This window comes from Pseudorasbora parva, chromosome 13 (assembly GCF_024679245.1).
Source record: "Pseudorasbora parva isolate DD20220531a chromosome 13, ASM2467924v1, whole genome shotgun sequence".
Classification (NCBI taxonomy): Eukaryota; Metazoa; Chordata; class Actinopteri; order Cypriniformes; family Gobionidae; genus Pseudorasbora; species Pseudorasbora parva.
This window is the reverse complement of record NC_090184.1, coordinates 23,753,057-23,767,499: the sequence shown is the minus strand read 5'-3', so window position 1 is coordinate 23,767,499 and position 14,443 is coordinate 23,753,057. Positions and strand designations below refer to the sequence as shown.

General features: G+C 36.5%; 1 protein-coding gene across 1 annotated transcript in view; it reads right to left on the bottom strand.

Annotated features, from left to right (window-relative positions):
* ghra (growth hormone receptor a) overlaps positions 1 to 14,443 on the bottom strand; it is a 55,312-nt gene that overhangs the window by 8,311 nt on the left and 32,558 nt on the right. Inside the window, 6 exon segments of the mRNA XM_067413542.1 lie at positions 2,385 to 2,454; positions 2,888 to 2,978; positions 3,107 to 3,260; positions 6,578 to 6,756; positions 6,880 to 7,049; positions 9,015 to 9,147. Coding sequence (XP_067269643.1) covers positions 2,385 to 2,454; positions 2,888 to 2,978; positions 3,107 to 3,260; positions 6,578 to 6,756; positions 6,880 to 7,049; positions 9,015 to 9,147 — 797 coding nt within the window.

Genomic DNA, 14,443 nt, shown 5'->3' with positions numbered 1-14,443 from the left:
ACATTAAGGTTGAGGCCAGTTATGCACTCGAGGGTCCCAGCATGGGACTTGGCCATTGTTTTGAGGGGTTTGTCCGGACCTCCGTTCGAACCTCTGGAGGAGGTTTCGGATAAGTTCCTCACCTTAAAAACTATCTTCCTTTTGGCCATTTCATCTCTTAAAAGGATAGGAGATATTCAGTCCCTGTCAGTAGGGCCCTCATGTCTAGAGTTTGCGCCAGGGATGGTGAAAGCATTTCTGCATCCCAGGCCGGGTTATGTCCCCAAGGTTCCTACGAGCCCACGGGGCCCCATCACTCTACAAGCCTTCTGTCCTCCTCCGTTTATGACGTCAGACCAGGAAAGGTTAAATCTGCTGTGTCCTGTGAGGGCACTGGATACTTATGTCCACAGAGCTGCCCTGTGGAGAAAATCGGAACAATTGTTTGTTTGCTTTGGACCCCCTAAGAAGGGGGCCCCAGTATCCAAGCAGAGGATGAGCAAGTGGGTGGTCGAGGCCATCTCACTTGCTTATGAAGCTACCGGGCAGCCATCTCCACTGGCTGTCCGGGCGCACTCAACCAGGGGTATGGCTGCTTCTAAAGCACTCTTGTCGGGGGCTTCCCTCCACGATATCTGCAACGCGGCCGGATGGTCGTCTCCTTCTACCTTCGTCAGGTTCTACGAACTAGACCTGGCATCTACAGTAGGGGCACAGGTACTCTCGTAACCGTGTGCGCTTCGGCTTCACACATACGAGACACTTGGTCCTATGGCGATGTGGGTATAAGCGTTCTCACAGCGTTTCGACGCAGCTCGAGTTCCCCGAAAGGGAACGTCTCAGGTTACGTATGTAACCCTAGTTCCCTGAGGGAACGAGACGCTGCGTCGCTTTGCCATACTCCCGGCGTGTCCGTGATCACTTACTTCAGGCTTTATCAGAAGTTAGTTCCTGTTTGTTTTCACGGACGTTTTATAGCTTCCGGTCGATGACGTCATCACGCCGACGATCAATCTTTTTTCCGATGGAATGGTTCTACAGGCGCTTCACGACGCATTAACGCAGAGGCGTTCTCACAGCGTTTCGACGCAGCGTCTCGTTCCCTCAGGGAACTAGGGTTACATACGTAACCTGAGACGTTCTATCGGCGCTACGTATTTTGAACGCTTAAAAGTTTCTATATAGAAGTATAGTTGAGTATACTCCAAAGAGGCTTTTATGCTAAAAAGGTTCTATACTGACAAAAAAAAAAAAAAAAAAAAAAAAAAATGTTTTGTCTCGTTTCTAGTCTAAATATTTAAAATTCTTACATTAAGAAACAATTACTAGACAAGTAAAAATTATTGTCTTGTTTTGGGAAAATAACTCAAAATTAAGAGTTTTTGCTTAAAATAAGCAAAATAATCTGTCAATGGGGTAAGTAAAATAATGTTTTAAGATTATTTGTCTTACCCCACGGGCAGATTATTTAGCTTATTTTAAGCAAAAACTCTCTTAATTTTAAGTTATTTATTACCAAAACAGGATAATTCATTTTGTTTGTCTAGTAAATACTTCTTGTATACTAAGTAAATACTTTTCTTTTAAGTTTGTCTAGTAATACTTTTCTTTTAAGGTTCTATTTAGAACCTTTTCTTCTAAGAGTGTATGCATACTGTTAATTAATTGCATGTGGAATAACAAAACAAATCTAACTTGTATGAAAATGATGAACATACGTAGCCTGGATGCCAGCCGAACTCAGCCCCGCCCACAACATTTGAGCTTGGGCAGTTTGGTCTGAACTTGATCCATAGAGGAGTAACTATACCCGAACAGAAACTGTTCAGACCAATGAAATTGTCAGGGCGGGCTTTAGACGATGACGGACAGATGATCAACAGTAACGTAATCATGCACGTCATCAAAGGCGCTTGGATTATATTTGTTTAAATCCTAAACGGAGAGCTTGTTCGTATATATGCATTCATCTTCACTATTTCTCTCTGAAACGATGGTCATGTTGCTAAGTAACTGTGTATCCTTAAATTCTTTTTCTTACAACACCGGTAAAGATTGTTTATTTCAGCGTGCGTGCAGACAGGGTTGCCAAGTTTTCACAACAAATCCCGCCAACTACTAGCCCAAAACAATAGCTTCTCGGGAGGTTCTCCACAAAAAATCGCGTTCGGGGGCAGAGCAGTTGAGTTCTGTTGACATTTGACAACTAATGTTATGCGTCGCTTCGTTGCTCTGTAGGTCTATCTAATTGATGTCTTTCCTAGTTCGGTTGAAACACGCCCCATAATCACAGCCCAATGGAGCAGTATCAGACTCATATTCTGAATAGAATTGAGTATGACCACGTCAGGCTAGGACATACGTGAAGACTGAAATGTGACGTGTAATGTTTTATGCAAAATTACCTTTAGCAGCTCTGGGTCGATGCCTTTAATTTTAGGTGCAGGAATAGGCGGTAAAAAGATTACCATCAACCTGTGGAAACAAATGAGCAAAATGTTGTAAATGCATTTGTAATTATGTATAGTTTCTAAGGTTCTGTAGTCAGAACCAATAACAGCTTTACATGAAACAAATTACATTCAGGTCATATTTCACCCCAAAATAAATGCAAAAAAAAAAAAAAAAATCTGATGAAAAACAAATAATATATATCTACCTTATTTAAAGCAATAATGTATTATATTAAATTAATATATTAGAATATTATACAATACAATTGGCAAAAAAAAGAAAAAAAAAGAAATTAAAGCCAAATTGTATATCACAGTGGTATTTTACTGAAATACATTTTTTTTTAGTACTTTTTTTTTTTTTTTTGCTTTTTGTAATATTTGTGTTAGATTGTGTGTTAATTTTTCACATTGAGACTGTGGTGGTAGAATGTTTTTGTTGTTGTGAAATTCACCTCTGCTGCTGGGAAAAGATGAGAAGGATAAGAAGGATCACCACTCCAATCACTCCAAAAATCAACACCAACGTCGTCGGGAACATTGATTCTGTGTAAAAAGAAAACCGGTCTTTCCTTACCCTGAAGCAATTTGCTTAACTGATTCATGATGGTTTCGCCACACAGCTGGATTCACTTAAAGCAAAAAAACAATTTAAGCTCTTGTTGTTGACTAACCCTTGCTTGGTATCTGTGCCACATGCACAACGATGCTGTCACTGAATTCGCCAAAGTTTTTAAAGGCTAACATCTTGCAGCGCACCCGGACTTCATACTCTTTGTCAGTGTGCAGACCGTAGATGGACTGCTGTGTGCCACTCTCCAGGTCCAGCTACAAAAAAGGATGAAAAAGCAAATAAGAAAAGAACAAACCAAACCAACTGGCAATAAACTGGCATTTGTGAGCAATTAGAAGTGACAAATGGATATGTCAAAACAACTATACGTTTTCTGTCTGTCTATCTAACATTACATTATTGCACTAATCTAGCTTTAGCACTTTATTTTAACCCACAAAGAGAATAACTGTCAAGAACCTCACTAAAATACTCCTTAAAGTTTATAACTGTGAAACTCCTTTGGGGACACCCAAATCTAATGTACTTGTGTGTGTGTGACCTCAGCAGAAGACCTACAGAAATAACTAAGAGTGAATCATTCCCCTCTGATCTATTCAGGCCTGCCAGCATACGGCAGTGATTTAACATGTGGCTGAATGCGGTTTTTTCGTGTGTCTGCTCAGTCTGGGCAGGACCGCTGGGCAGGCTGGGGGAACGTGGCTGTCAGGGAGAGTAAACCGAGAGAATGCTCCTAAAGATCTTGCCAGACGTGAAAATCTCCCAGCACCATGCCTGAATTACAGAGCACAAAGGAGTGTTCTGGATGATCCTTTCTGGTGACCCTTTTAGAAAGAGTAAATGAATACTGGCTTATAATGCTTCTCCAAAAAATTGTATTTCTTAGAATACAATAAATAGGATGGTACAACCAATTACCTCCACCGCAATGCCTGAGAGTCCACCAAGAGAGAGAAAGATCAAAACAGCTACAGCAGAATGTTCTGTGATGGTCCGATGAACTCAGCCTTACTTTGCAAAATGGATACTCTAGGTTTATATTATTTCATGCCACAGCACTGCTGTATGCATGATTCTGACTGGCTGCTGTGAAATGTGGTTAATTTTAATATATTAATATGATAAATATATGATTTTAACAGCATCACGACACTACATAGTTTATAGTATTTGTTCTTGTATAAAAATGTGTATGAATAAAGGTTTGGAATTATTATGATTTTTAATGGTTTTGAAAGAAGTCTTGTATGCTCAGCAAGGCATGTGATCAAAAATACAGTAAAAACTGTAATATTGTGAAATATCACAAATAACAATTTTCTATCTGAATATATATTAAAGGTGCCATAGAATGGAAAACTGCATTTACCTTGGCATAGTTGAACCAGTACATGGAACTGATAAACCATGAGCCTCAAAAACCATTGTTTCCTCCTCAACATATAAATCTTGTGCATGCAAAGACCACTGGAAATCACATTCCAACATCCCAATCGAATCCCATCATAACACAAACTGACGTAACGGAGGAATAAAGAAGAGGCGCATTCAAGTGTTCATGCTTGCGGTTGCCAGATTTCAATAATTTAAATCCCCCAGAGCTTTTCTGTTAAAGGGGTCATTATTTTTTTATATGACATTTGCATAGTTTTAAAAAGCATCATAATGTACCTTATATACCCAAATATAAGACGAGGTTTTGTGTCCTAAAAATAGGCTGAAAAGTGTCAAAACATTCAAAATGTTGTTTTTTTATATTTATAACATATGATACAATTAAACAACATCACTCAACCAAAAGAGCGTTTTCCTGAATACCATTACGACTGAAAATGACACTGATTTCATATGACAGTTCCAAAAACAAATGAACATTTTAATTGAATGTATAGATCAAATTTAAGAATATAATATACGATTAGGGATAAAAATGCCCTTTAAAAAGGTAAACAAAGGCTGTTATTTAACTATGGCAAGGTTACTTAATTTTTTTATTCTAGGGCACCTTTAATTTACCTACAATTGGCACACGTCTCGGAAAGGTCGGACTGCAAGTACAAGGTGCAGAAACAATCCATTACCCTACAAGTACATACCCTTATTTGGTTCCAAGGAGGGGTTACATATGTTAACTTTTTACAGATGCTACACTGCTCCAGAGAACATGCTATATTATTAGGCAGATTCAACACACTCAACCTCACCTCACAACATTCATAGCTGCTCATCATCACCGACAGCAGGCGTTTAAGAAGCATGCACAGAGGAAGAAGAATTCACACACGCTTTAGGCTATGTTATGTCAGTAGTAATAAGCAGATAGAAATGTTTCTGCCCACAGGGCTCGCAAAATGTCTTAATCAAACAAACACAATCATTTATCTCTCATCCACCCAAAATTAATTGTAACATTATTTTTTATTATTTCGCCCACCCGATCCCTGGATATAAACACAAACTATGCATCCCGAGTCAGATCACGAATCGCAGCACAAACAATACCTCAAATAAAGGATTCTCCAGCCTGTGACAGCATGCTAAGTTATGTTTAGTTAGACACGTACACATAATCAATAGATATCAAACGATCTGTAACAATACATAAGTGTGTTGCTTTATTCATTCATGTAATCTCATCCTATCTGCAAATCCAGTCTCTAGTTTACAAACGAACCCGTGATAAAATGAAGAAACAAATGTGCAATGTCTTCCCCACTTGAGCTGAATATTCATTAAAAAAAGCAGACAAAATTAACAGATGGTCCTATCGTTTTATTTAAGGGAACACAGCTTCGTCCCACCTTTAAAGTAAAGGTAATGTTACTTATTAAGTGCGTATGTGCTTCGTTATAAAGGACAGATTAATTGTGTACTAATTAATTGTAAGCTTGTTTAGCACAGTAAGTCAGCTGTGCGATCTTCTGAAATGAGTCTTGCTGTTAAACAGCCAATCAGAGCAGAACTCAACATTATTATTGATGACCCTTCCAAATACGGTAATAGCAGCCCATTTCATTCTAGGGACAAATCCTATTGTTACTGTCACTTTTGATCAATTTATTGTGGCCTCACTTAAATACTATTATTATTTGAATTATTATTATTTTTTGTAAATCTTATTTACCCCAAACATTTGAAAAAAAAAAAAAAGTACAAGTTGTACTTTTCCTTCTCGATAATAATTTTTAATATCTATGGAAAGCATGGCAATTTCAGCATCTGGCTGTAAGCAGGAAAAGATTTATGAATGTGACTATAAGTCACGTATGGCTGAGAATCAAACAAGAGTCTCTGCCACACACAATATTGTTACTTCCCTGAGAAATAATTCCCTAGAAACAGGTTTAGCAATGAAAATCTGACAAATACCTTAAACACATGTGCATGTGGTAAATAAGTAGATATTAGAGTAATTAATTCATGACTGCTGATTAATGTACACTAGGGGTATAACTCTACTTTGTGATGTGGCTGCATAATCATCAATTATTCCTGACTAAAACATACATTGTTGATAATGAAGGATCATTGTAAACTGCAATTTTTAATTTTTCTGGTGCTAAAAACATACCATCTCCCACTGGGAGGCGTTCCTGACCCGGTAGTGAACCTGGTACACCAGACTCATCCAGCCCATCTGCACATCTGCTGACGAAGGGGGAGCCCAGTGCACAAGGATGTCAAAGTGCAACCCTGAGCGACTCACGTTCAGTAGAGTCCAGTTCAGCCCAATTGGTGGGTCAGGATGCACTATGAAGTCACATGTAACAAACTTACTTAAATGTAACAAAAGATTTAAGTCAGGCCACCAGCAAAGATTTTCTGATACTGTATCTAAACCTTGATGAAGCCCTTTCACAGATATTAACTTACCAATGTTCTCCACTGTAAAGCAGTCCTCATCATAGGTTATGTTCTGAGGAACTGAGCGCAGCTGGACGCAGTAGGAGGTCCAGATATGTGTGAAGGTCTTGTTGAAGTAGCACTCGTTTTCCACATCACGTGTGTAGTCTGGACACTCCTGCCACTCACTAGAGAGGGTACTAAATGCCAAACAACAATGAAAACCATAATATTAAACGTATATACAAATATTAGACACCTCAATACATTGCACTGCATGGATTTATCAGTAAATATAAATTACTGCAAGTAAATAAGCAGCTGACTTGAAAAATTTTCAAATGACATTTGATGATTATTTATTATGCATGCATCTTTTATGACCATATATTAATTCAAACATATTTGTTGGTAAATGCTATTTACACTTACTCCTCCCACTGACGTCTGGTTGGACCAGACATAATTATGGAAGACATGGGATTGTTTACAGTAGCAATGGTGTAGGGGTAAGGCTTGTGGCATGAAGTTTTGACACAAATCTATCCAAGGTTCAAATCCGCCTTTGTGTTTATTTTTTAGGGGTAGGTTTAGGGAGGGCTTTATTGTAGCAAAAAGTTGGCATCCATTTAATCATTTAAATAAATATATTAATTCACACTCTAGGTTATTATTGCCTATCGTTTAACACTAACGAGGTGCAAAAAGCATCTGCCACTATTTAGAAGTATAAATATCATCTATTATTATACTTTTACACTTATTGCAAAGAAAAATTTATATTTTTACACAATGTAAATATAATATATAACTATTTTCACAGTGTAAATAGCAGGTCACTAAGAAAACCTAAAATATTGATTGTCCGCCAAACAGCACATTTACAATTTTTATTAACAACCTTTACAATTTAAATGACATATATTTAACAAGATATATGTATATGAATATATATATATATATATATATATATATATATATATATATATATATATATATATATATATATACATACATACACACACACATACATACATACACACACACACACACACATACATACATACACACACACACACACACACTCACAAAATGTAAGATGTAGTGTGCCCGAATTAAATTCAAACTATCCATATTCATATTTAACAGACATCACACGATTCCGGATGCAGCATTAGTTTTTACATAATTATTTTTCTGTTTCCTTTCCGTTTTCTTGGTTGTCATAAGGCCTGTCACGATAACAAATTTTGCTGGATGATAAATTGGCCAAGAAATTATTGCGATAAACAATAATATTGTGGTTCTGAGACCATTTTCATCTAAAATAATGATAATGGCATAATAATGCAGGTACACCTTTTCAAAGATCAATAAACTTTTATTTTTAAAGACTATTTTACAGTATTTAAAAAAAACTGTCACATGTAATCATGCACAAACTGAACTTGACCATCTCTGAGGAAAGCTAGGTGAGATTTTGAAACAGCAAGAGAGAAGACATTGATCACATGCTTTTCATTTATTTGTCTAAAAAAGGAGAACGTGTATTGCTATCTCTACAGGAACTTTTATGTGCCTTTTTAGCAAACAAGACTGAACTGAAGAATTAACTTGCATTTATCAAGCTTTAAGCCTTGTTTATACTCGATGCGTCCGGACGAGCACAAGGGTGCACGCAGCAAAAATAACGCCAACGCGGAGAGCGTGAGACCCCATTTCTCTTGGCGGTGTACACGTTAAATTTAGTCTTTGCGTGCTCCGCAACCAAAGAAGCACGAGTTTCAGGTGAATCTGGCCGAGCATGACATCTCATTACGCCGCACTCAGTGTGCGCATCGAGTATAAACACCTCCCCAAATGAACGAGGCGCGCGCAGTCAAAAAGAGAGACGATGAAAACAAACAAGCATGCAAATGGCAATTATCGCGGCCGGAAAAATGATCGAGCTCGTTTTTTTATCGTGCGATTCATTGATAGACTATTTAATTGATAGACTATCGCGACAGGCCTAGTTGTCATGTTTTCATTTGTTGTCATAGTTACTCATTGTTTGATTGATTACATCCACCTTCTCCTTGTTTATAAGGTCTGCATCTTAGAAGCAGGAATGGCTTTTGTTAAAACTCAAATGTAGTTGGCGTCTTTGTTTATTCCTCTCTTACTTTTTGGTCTGGTAGAAGACCCTGAGTGCTCCAGGCTCGGTGAGGTTCTGGAAGTTTCCACTGCTCCACCAGCAACGAAAGGTCTCCTGCTCTCTAGAGCGGCATCCCGTAAGATGAGGACCTCTGTTGGGATCTGATGCAGAAAGGACGGGAAAAAAATGGTATAAAATGAAGGTATAAATAATTATTTTATTAAATATCAATATTTTCTTATAATATGTACTGTATATGCATGATATATCCTGGCAAATTGTGAACCCTGTCCTCTGCAGTTGAGCTCCTCTAGTGCCAAGTTTACCAGCAGTCCTCTCCATCCTCTGCTTTTGCGCAGCCATAAATAAGACTTGGAGGATGCAATTGATTTTTCACCCTCTATTTCGCCCTCTAACTGCAGTATAAATCAGCACAGCTAGCATATGGCATCAAATCCACTAGGTATCAAGACTGTCTTTGACACTGTGTTTTTATTTGATCCCTTTCTAAATTGTACTGTAAGAGTAAACCTAGCTTAAATTCAGTGGCATTGGGAATGAAGAGGGCCGTTAAAATATCTAATTTACTCTGAAGAAACGTATCTGCTGAGGATCCCCAGTACACTCATTTTTCCCTTTCTCCAGCCAACTTCTAGTGACAACAAGATATATTTCCCCTTTCCCACAGCTGCTGAGCGCAACAAAACAGCACCCACTGCGAAGCTGGTTAGGACTGAACGTGTGGGGAAAGGATTTTCAGTGGCTTAAGTGAGTTCACATAAAATGTAAACCCAAACCTTGCTTGTAAGGTTTGTTGAATTACTAAAATGAGATGGCAAAATGCTTGCAAAATGCGGCGGAATGCACATGGACTAGTTACGAGCTACAGGCAAAACAAGTGAAAAATGTCAAATTTGAGGTTCACACACAAATAAGTTCATTAAGCCCTCATCTAGCGATCCCAATGCTCCAAATAGTAATTAAACATCTAAAAATACCTTTATTTGTGCATTTTCTGAGAGGAGCACATTTCCCTTGTCTATTAAAAATGCATTTTTTTCTCTGCCTGCTTCATGACGGCTGCTGCTTCCCCAAAGCACACGTTTGGAATCGTTTTAAAGCACAGCATTCCAACTTTGTGAATATTCATAGAGATTTCTCGAATGCATGAGTCTAAGTTGATCAAATGTGATTTTCAAACTCAAATTCAGATGTAAACAAAACAATCTTACTCTTACGATCTTTACTGCATTGTATGTTTATGTATATATCTTCTGAGAGGCGTCAGTCAGCACGCGATACACACAATTCCAGTACTTCAAAATATCTGTCTCGGCAAGTATTCATGCAAACATTATCTGTTTTGTCTTAAATTAATGTTTGATTAACTGCTGAGGAAAAACATCTGGGGTCTCATTTATAAAGCGTGCGTACGCACAAAACGGGGCTGGAAACGTACGTACGCCAGTTCCCACGCAAAGGTTGTGATCTATAAAAAAAGAATGTGTGCACCTTTAAGCAAACTTTGAGCTGTGCGTACGCACATTCTGGAGACAAAGGCGACACAGATGTGAGGTCATGAACTGAAGTTAGATTGTAGAAAATAAATGTGAGAAGAATGATTATAAGAATTAATAACATTTTCACTCCATTTCATACGTTATATCCACATTATCCTGAAGATTAAATCCAACAGTGTTATTTGTGCTGATTGTTTTAGGTTATATGCATCTAGTAAAATCCAAACTTAATTCATAATGTATTTAAAAAATGTAAAAAATAAAATAAAATAAATCAGCGCTGCCTAACAGTCACATCGTCCACAACGGGAGTGCAGGAGGAGATGGCGCGATGTGATACAGAATAGCATGAAATACCCTTTTATTAGAGAACTGCAGAACACAGTGTAAAAACTAAATATTTACCTTAATGTAGCCTACATACTGTATATCATAAAATGTCAAAGTCTGCAAATACAGTCATGAAGGCACAATCGCTACTCATCATAGCCTACTATTACATTACAAAACTGTAATGAAGAAGCATGTGTTCACTATAACATTTTTGTCTTAAATTTTAGCCCACAAATTAATTCTGTGATTTTGTCAAGGTGTTAACGATCAGTCTATTTATTAGAAACATATAAATCCTCCGGTAACCTGGGTATGTAATGCTTCATGGAGGATTACGCCAGTAGCAGAATAAGGAGAGAACGAGTTTTCATTCAGGGACATTATCAGCAAAACTGCATGAATTTGATTTGATTTGAAGTGTTTAAAATTAACAAAATATTTTTAAAATAAAATAACACTTTTTTTTATTTAATACCTGAGAAGTATTTTATACAATTTTGTTTTTATTGATATTTTGATATAGGCCTATTTAGTCTAAAACATAAAAAGGATATTGAATGATTTTCAGCAATGTAATGTATAAGGCACAAATGGCATTTATAGTCCATATGTAATATTTTTCAATGTCTTACCTTTGACAGTGTTAAAACATGGTGTCACGTGGATGGGAATATGCATGCAAATGATATTCAGATGAGGTCATGCATAATAAAACTAGGCGTTGTAAGCTCCATGTATGGTGATTTCGGGGAGGAGACAGGCTGGAGAAGCATGTAATCTAGCTTTTGTACGTACGTACACTTTTAGGATGAAATCTACGCAAAGTTTTATAAATGAGACCCCAGATGTGTAACATTATATTAGATCTGTGCATTACAGTAAGTCTTATTGTATAGGCTGTCTGTCTCAATAATGTTAATCAAAGAATTGTGGTAGTATCATGGAAAAAAGTTGATTATATATTTTTCCTATAGATATGGGTTTTGAATTGGTGTGTGACAAATGTGGTGTTATGACCAGGGTTTTTAAGCTATTGTTGCTACTTAGTAATTTTGTTTTGGAATCTTTAGAAAACTTTAACTTAATTTCTTTCAAAATTGACTTTGCTGACACTAACAACTTCAAACAGGTGTAGCTCATTTATTATTTATCTGATTCCATACATATTTGATTCAAATTTTACATTTTAAATGAACACCTGGCAACTGCAGGTAAAAATCAGCTGTGACTCAAATCCCCAGCCAATTTGGCAGGTTACTTATATGTTTACTCACTTTGCTGGGGAAGTTTGTGTAAGCCAAGTCTACGCAGATTTAGCGCAAATACTCAACTTCTGAATCATCATGATTTATTAAATACAGTGTATGGCACAGAATCTGTGCATATCTGACTTACTTGAATACACATTCCTAGGCAACAAATGGCTCGCTTGTTTATTTGCATTGATAGCGAAGATTATAAAAACATAATAATGTGGCGATACTTTTCCTGGGGTAACTAACCCCATAAGAATGGAGGATGAAAGAGGAAGGGAGGATAAGGCTGGCTGACAGGATTTTGTTTGAATAAGGCATATATGCATATATGTAACCTGTGACGTAGTTAATCTGGTTTATATATTTTTTGTAAACACTTAACAATCAGGTTTCATTTGTTAGCATTAGTTACTGCATCGTGAAGTATGTTTTTTTATTAACTAACAATAACAATGATTAACAAATGCAGCAACAAATGTTTTGTTTATGGTTAGTTCATGTACTGTGCATGAAAATTATTATTTCATGTTAACTAATGTAGTTAATAATGTATGTCAACCAACAAAACCTTACTCTAAAGTTGTACCTTTTTTTCATTCTTTTTGGCTAGTATGAGTTCTGAATGGCGGGTAACTTAAAAATGTAGTAGCCAAATTGGCCGGTGAGTGAAAAAGTTGATTTCAAACCCTTCATCCATCATACAGAATTTTGAAGGTTTTTAATAGAAAATGTAAATATGAAAATAATGGTAACACTTTACAATAAGGTTTCATTAGATAATGTATTAACTGACAGGAACTAACTAGAGGAATACATTTGGTACTGTATTTGTTAATATTTGTTAACGTTAGTTAATAAAAATACAGCTGTTCATGGTTTGTTCATGTTACTTCACAGTGCATTAACTAATGTTAACAAAATTTTAATAAAGATTAAATGAAATTAAGACTAACAAAGTTAGATAAATGCTTTATGAGCGCTGTTCATTCTTAGTTTATATTAACTAATGTAGTTAACTAATGTTAACTAATGAACCTTATTGTAAAGTGTTACCAAAATAAATAATTTCAGAAGATTTTATTGTGACAAATTTTGCCAGCACAGGACACATATACTTTCGTGATTTTACAGTAAAAACAGAGATATTTTAAAATCACTTTGAGAATGCTAAATATGAATACAACAACTTGGGTATTATTTTTCAAAACACATGGTCAAAAAGGGACAAAAAACAAGGATGCATAATTAGTATCATTCTGGATCACCAATATTTTATATTGTAATTTAAAAAAAAAAGAATACCTCAGAATGAAAACCCATTATAATAATCCCAAAATGCATTTGCAATGACTAGCTTTTAGTGTTTCATTTTTAATTTATTTAGATTTCATTAATGGGATAGAATAATGAATATGAATATCCATTTAGACGCATTGTGTGATGAGCCGATCAAAATTTAAATTATAATTCATAATTTATTAAAAATCCATATCTCATTGTATGGAAAAGAGCTGCATCACCATTTTTCATTAATGTTCCATTTGTGTACCACAGATTAAAAAAACAACACATGAGAAGAATGGCATAAAACTGTGTAAATAAACATTAATAAAGACGAAAGCTTTAGACTGGGTCTTCTCAGTATCTAGAACCCACCATCTCCCCCTTTCTGACTCCCAAAACTCTGTTATTACTGCTCCCTCCCTCTTGAAATTCCGGCATGTGCAATAAAAGAGCCTGCTATGGAAGCGATTAGGTCTGAGATGAACAGATGATTTGTGGGCCACTGCGGAAAGGACGGGGACAGAACAGATAGGGACATTATCACCACTAAATTGTTCCTGGTCAATATTTGGTTTGGTTCCACAAAGGGGGCAAAAAAAAAAAAAAAAAAAAAACAGCCCAGCGGTCTTTGAGCACACACAATTTGCTCTCATAAAAACATTGCAAAAGCAGCTGTAAAAAGGCCAAATTTTAACTTTGGGACCAGTTTCAACTGTGTTAGATGTCAGTGTGTGAGACTTTTTTAATTTACTGGCAAATCAGATGCTTTAGCTATACACTTTTGATGAGATAAACTATATAAAAGTATACAATCAGCTGCTTGCATTCAAAAACTGAATATTTCAAACTAAAATCATCCTGTTTTCTTTTCCTTTGCTACATTACAATCTCTCGTCATATTCACAATAAGCAGACAAAGCGAATTGTTTCTGGGACGTTTCACCACAATCTCTTTTCTGACAATTATACAAACAGTGAGTTATGCAGTTTTTGAGTTATGCTGTTGGAACTCTGATCTCTAAGTCAGAGCTTTTGAGCCAAAGTACTTGCACAAAAAGAGCTCA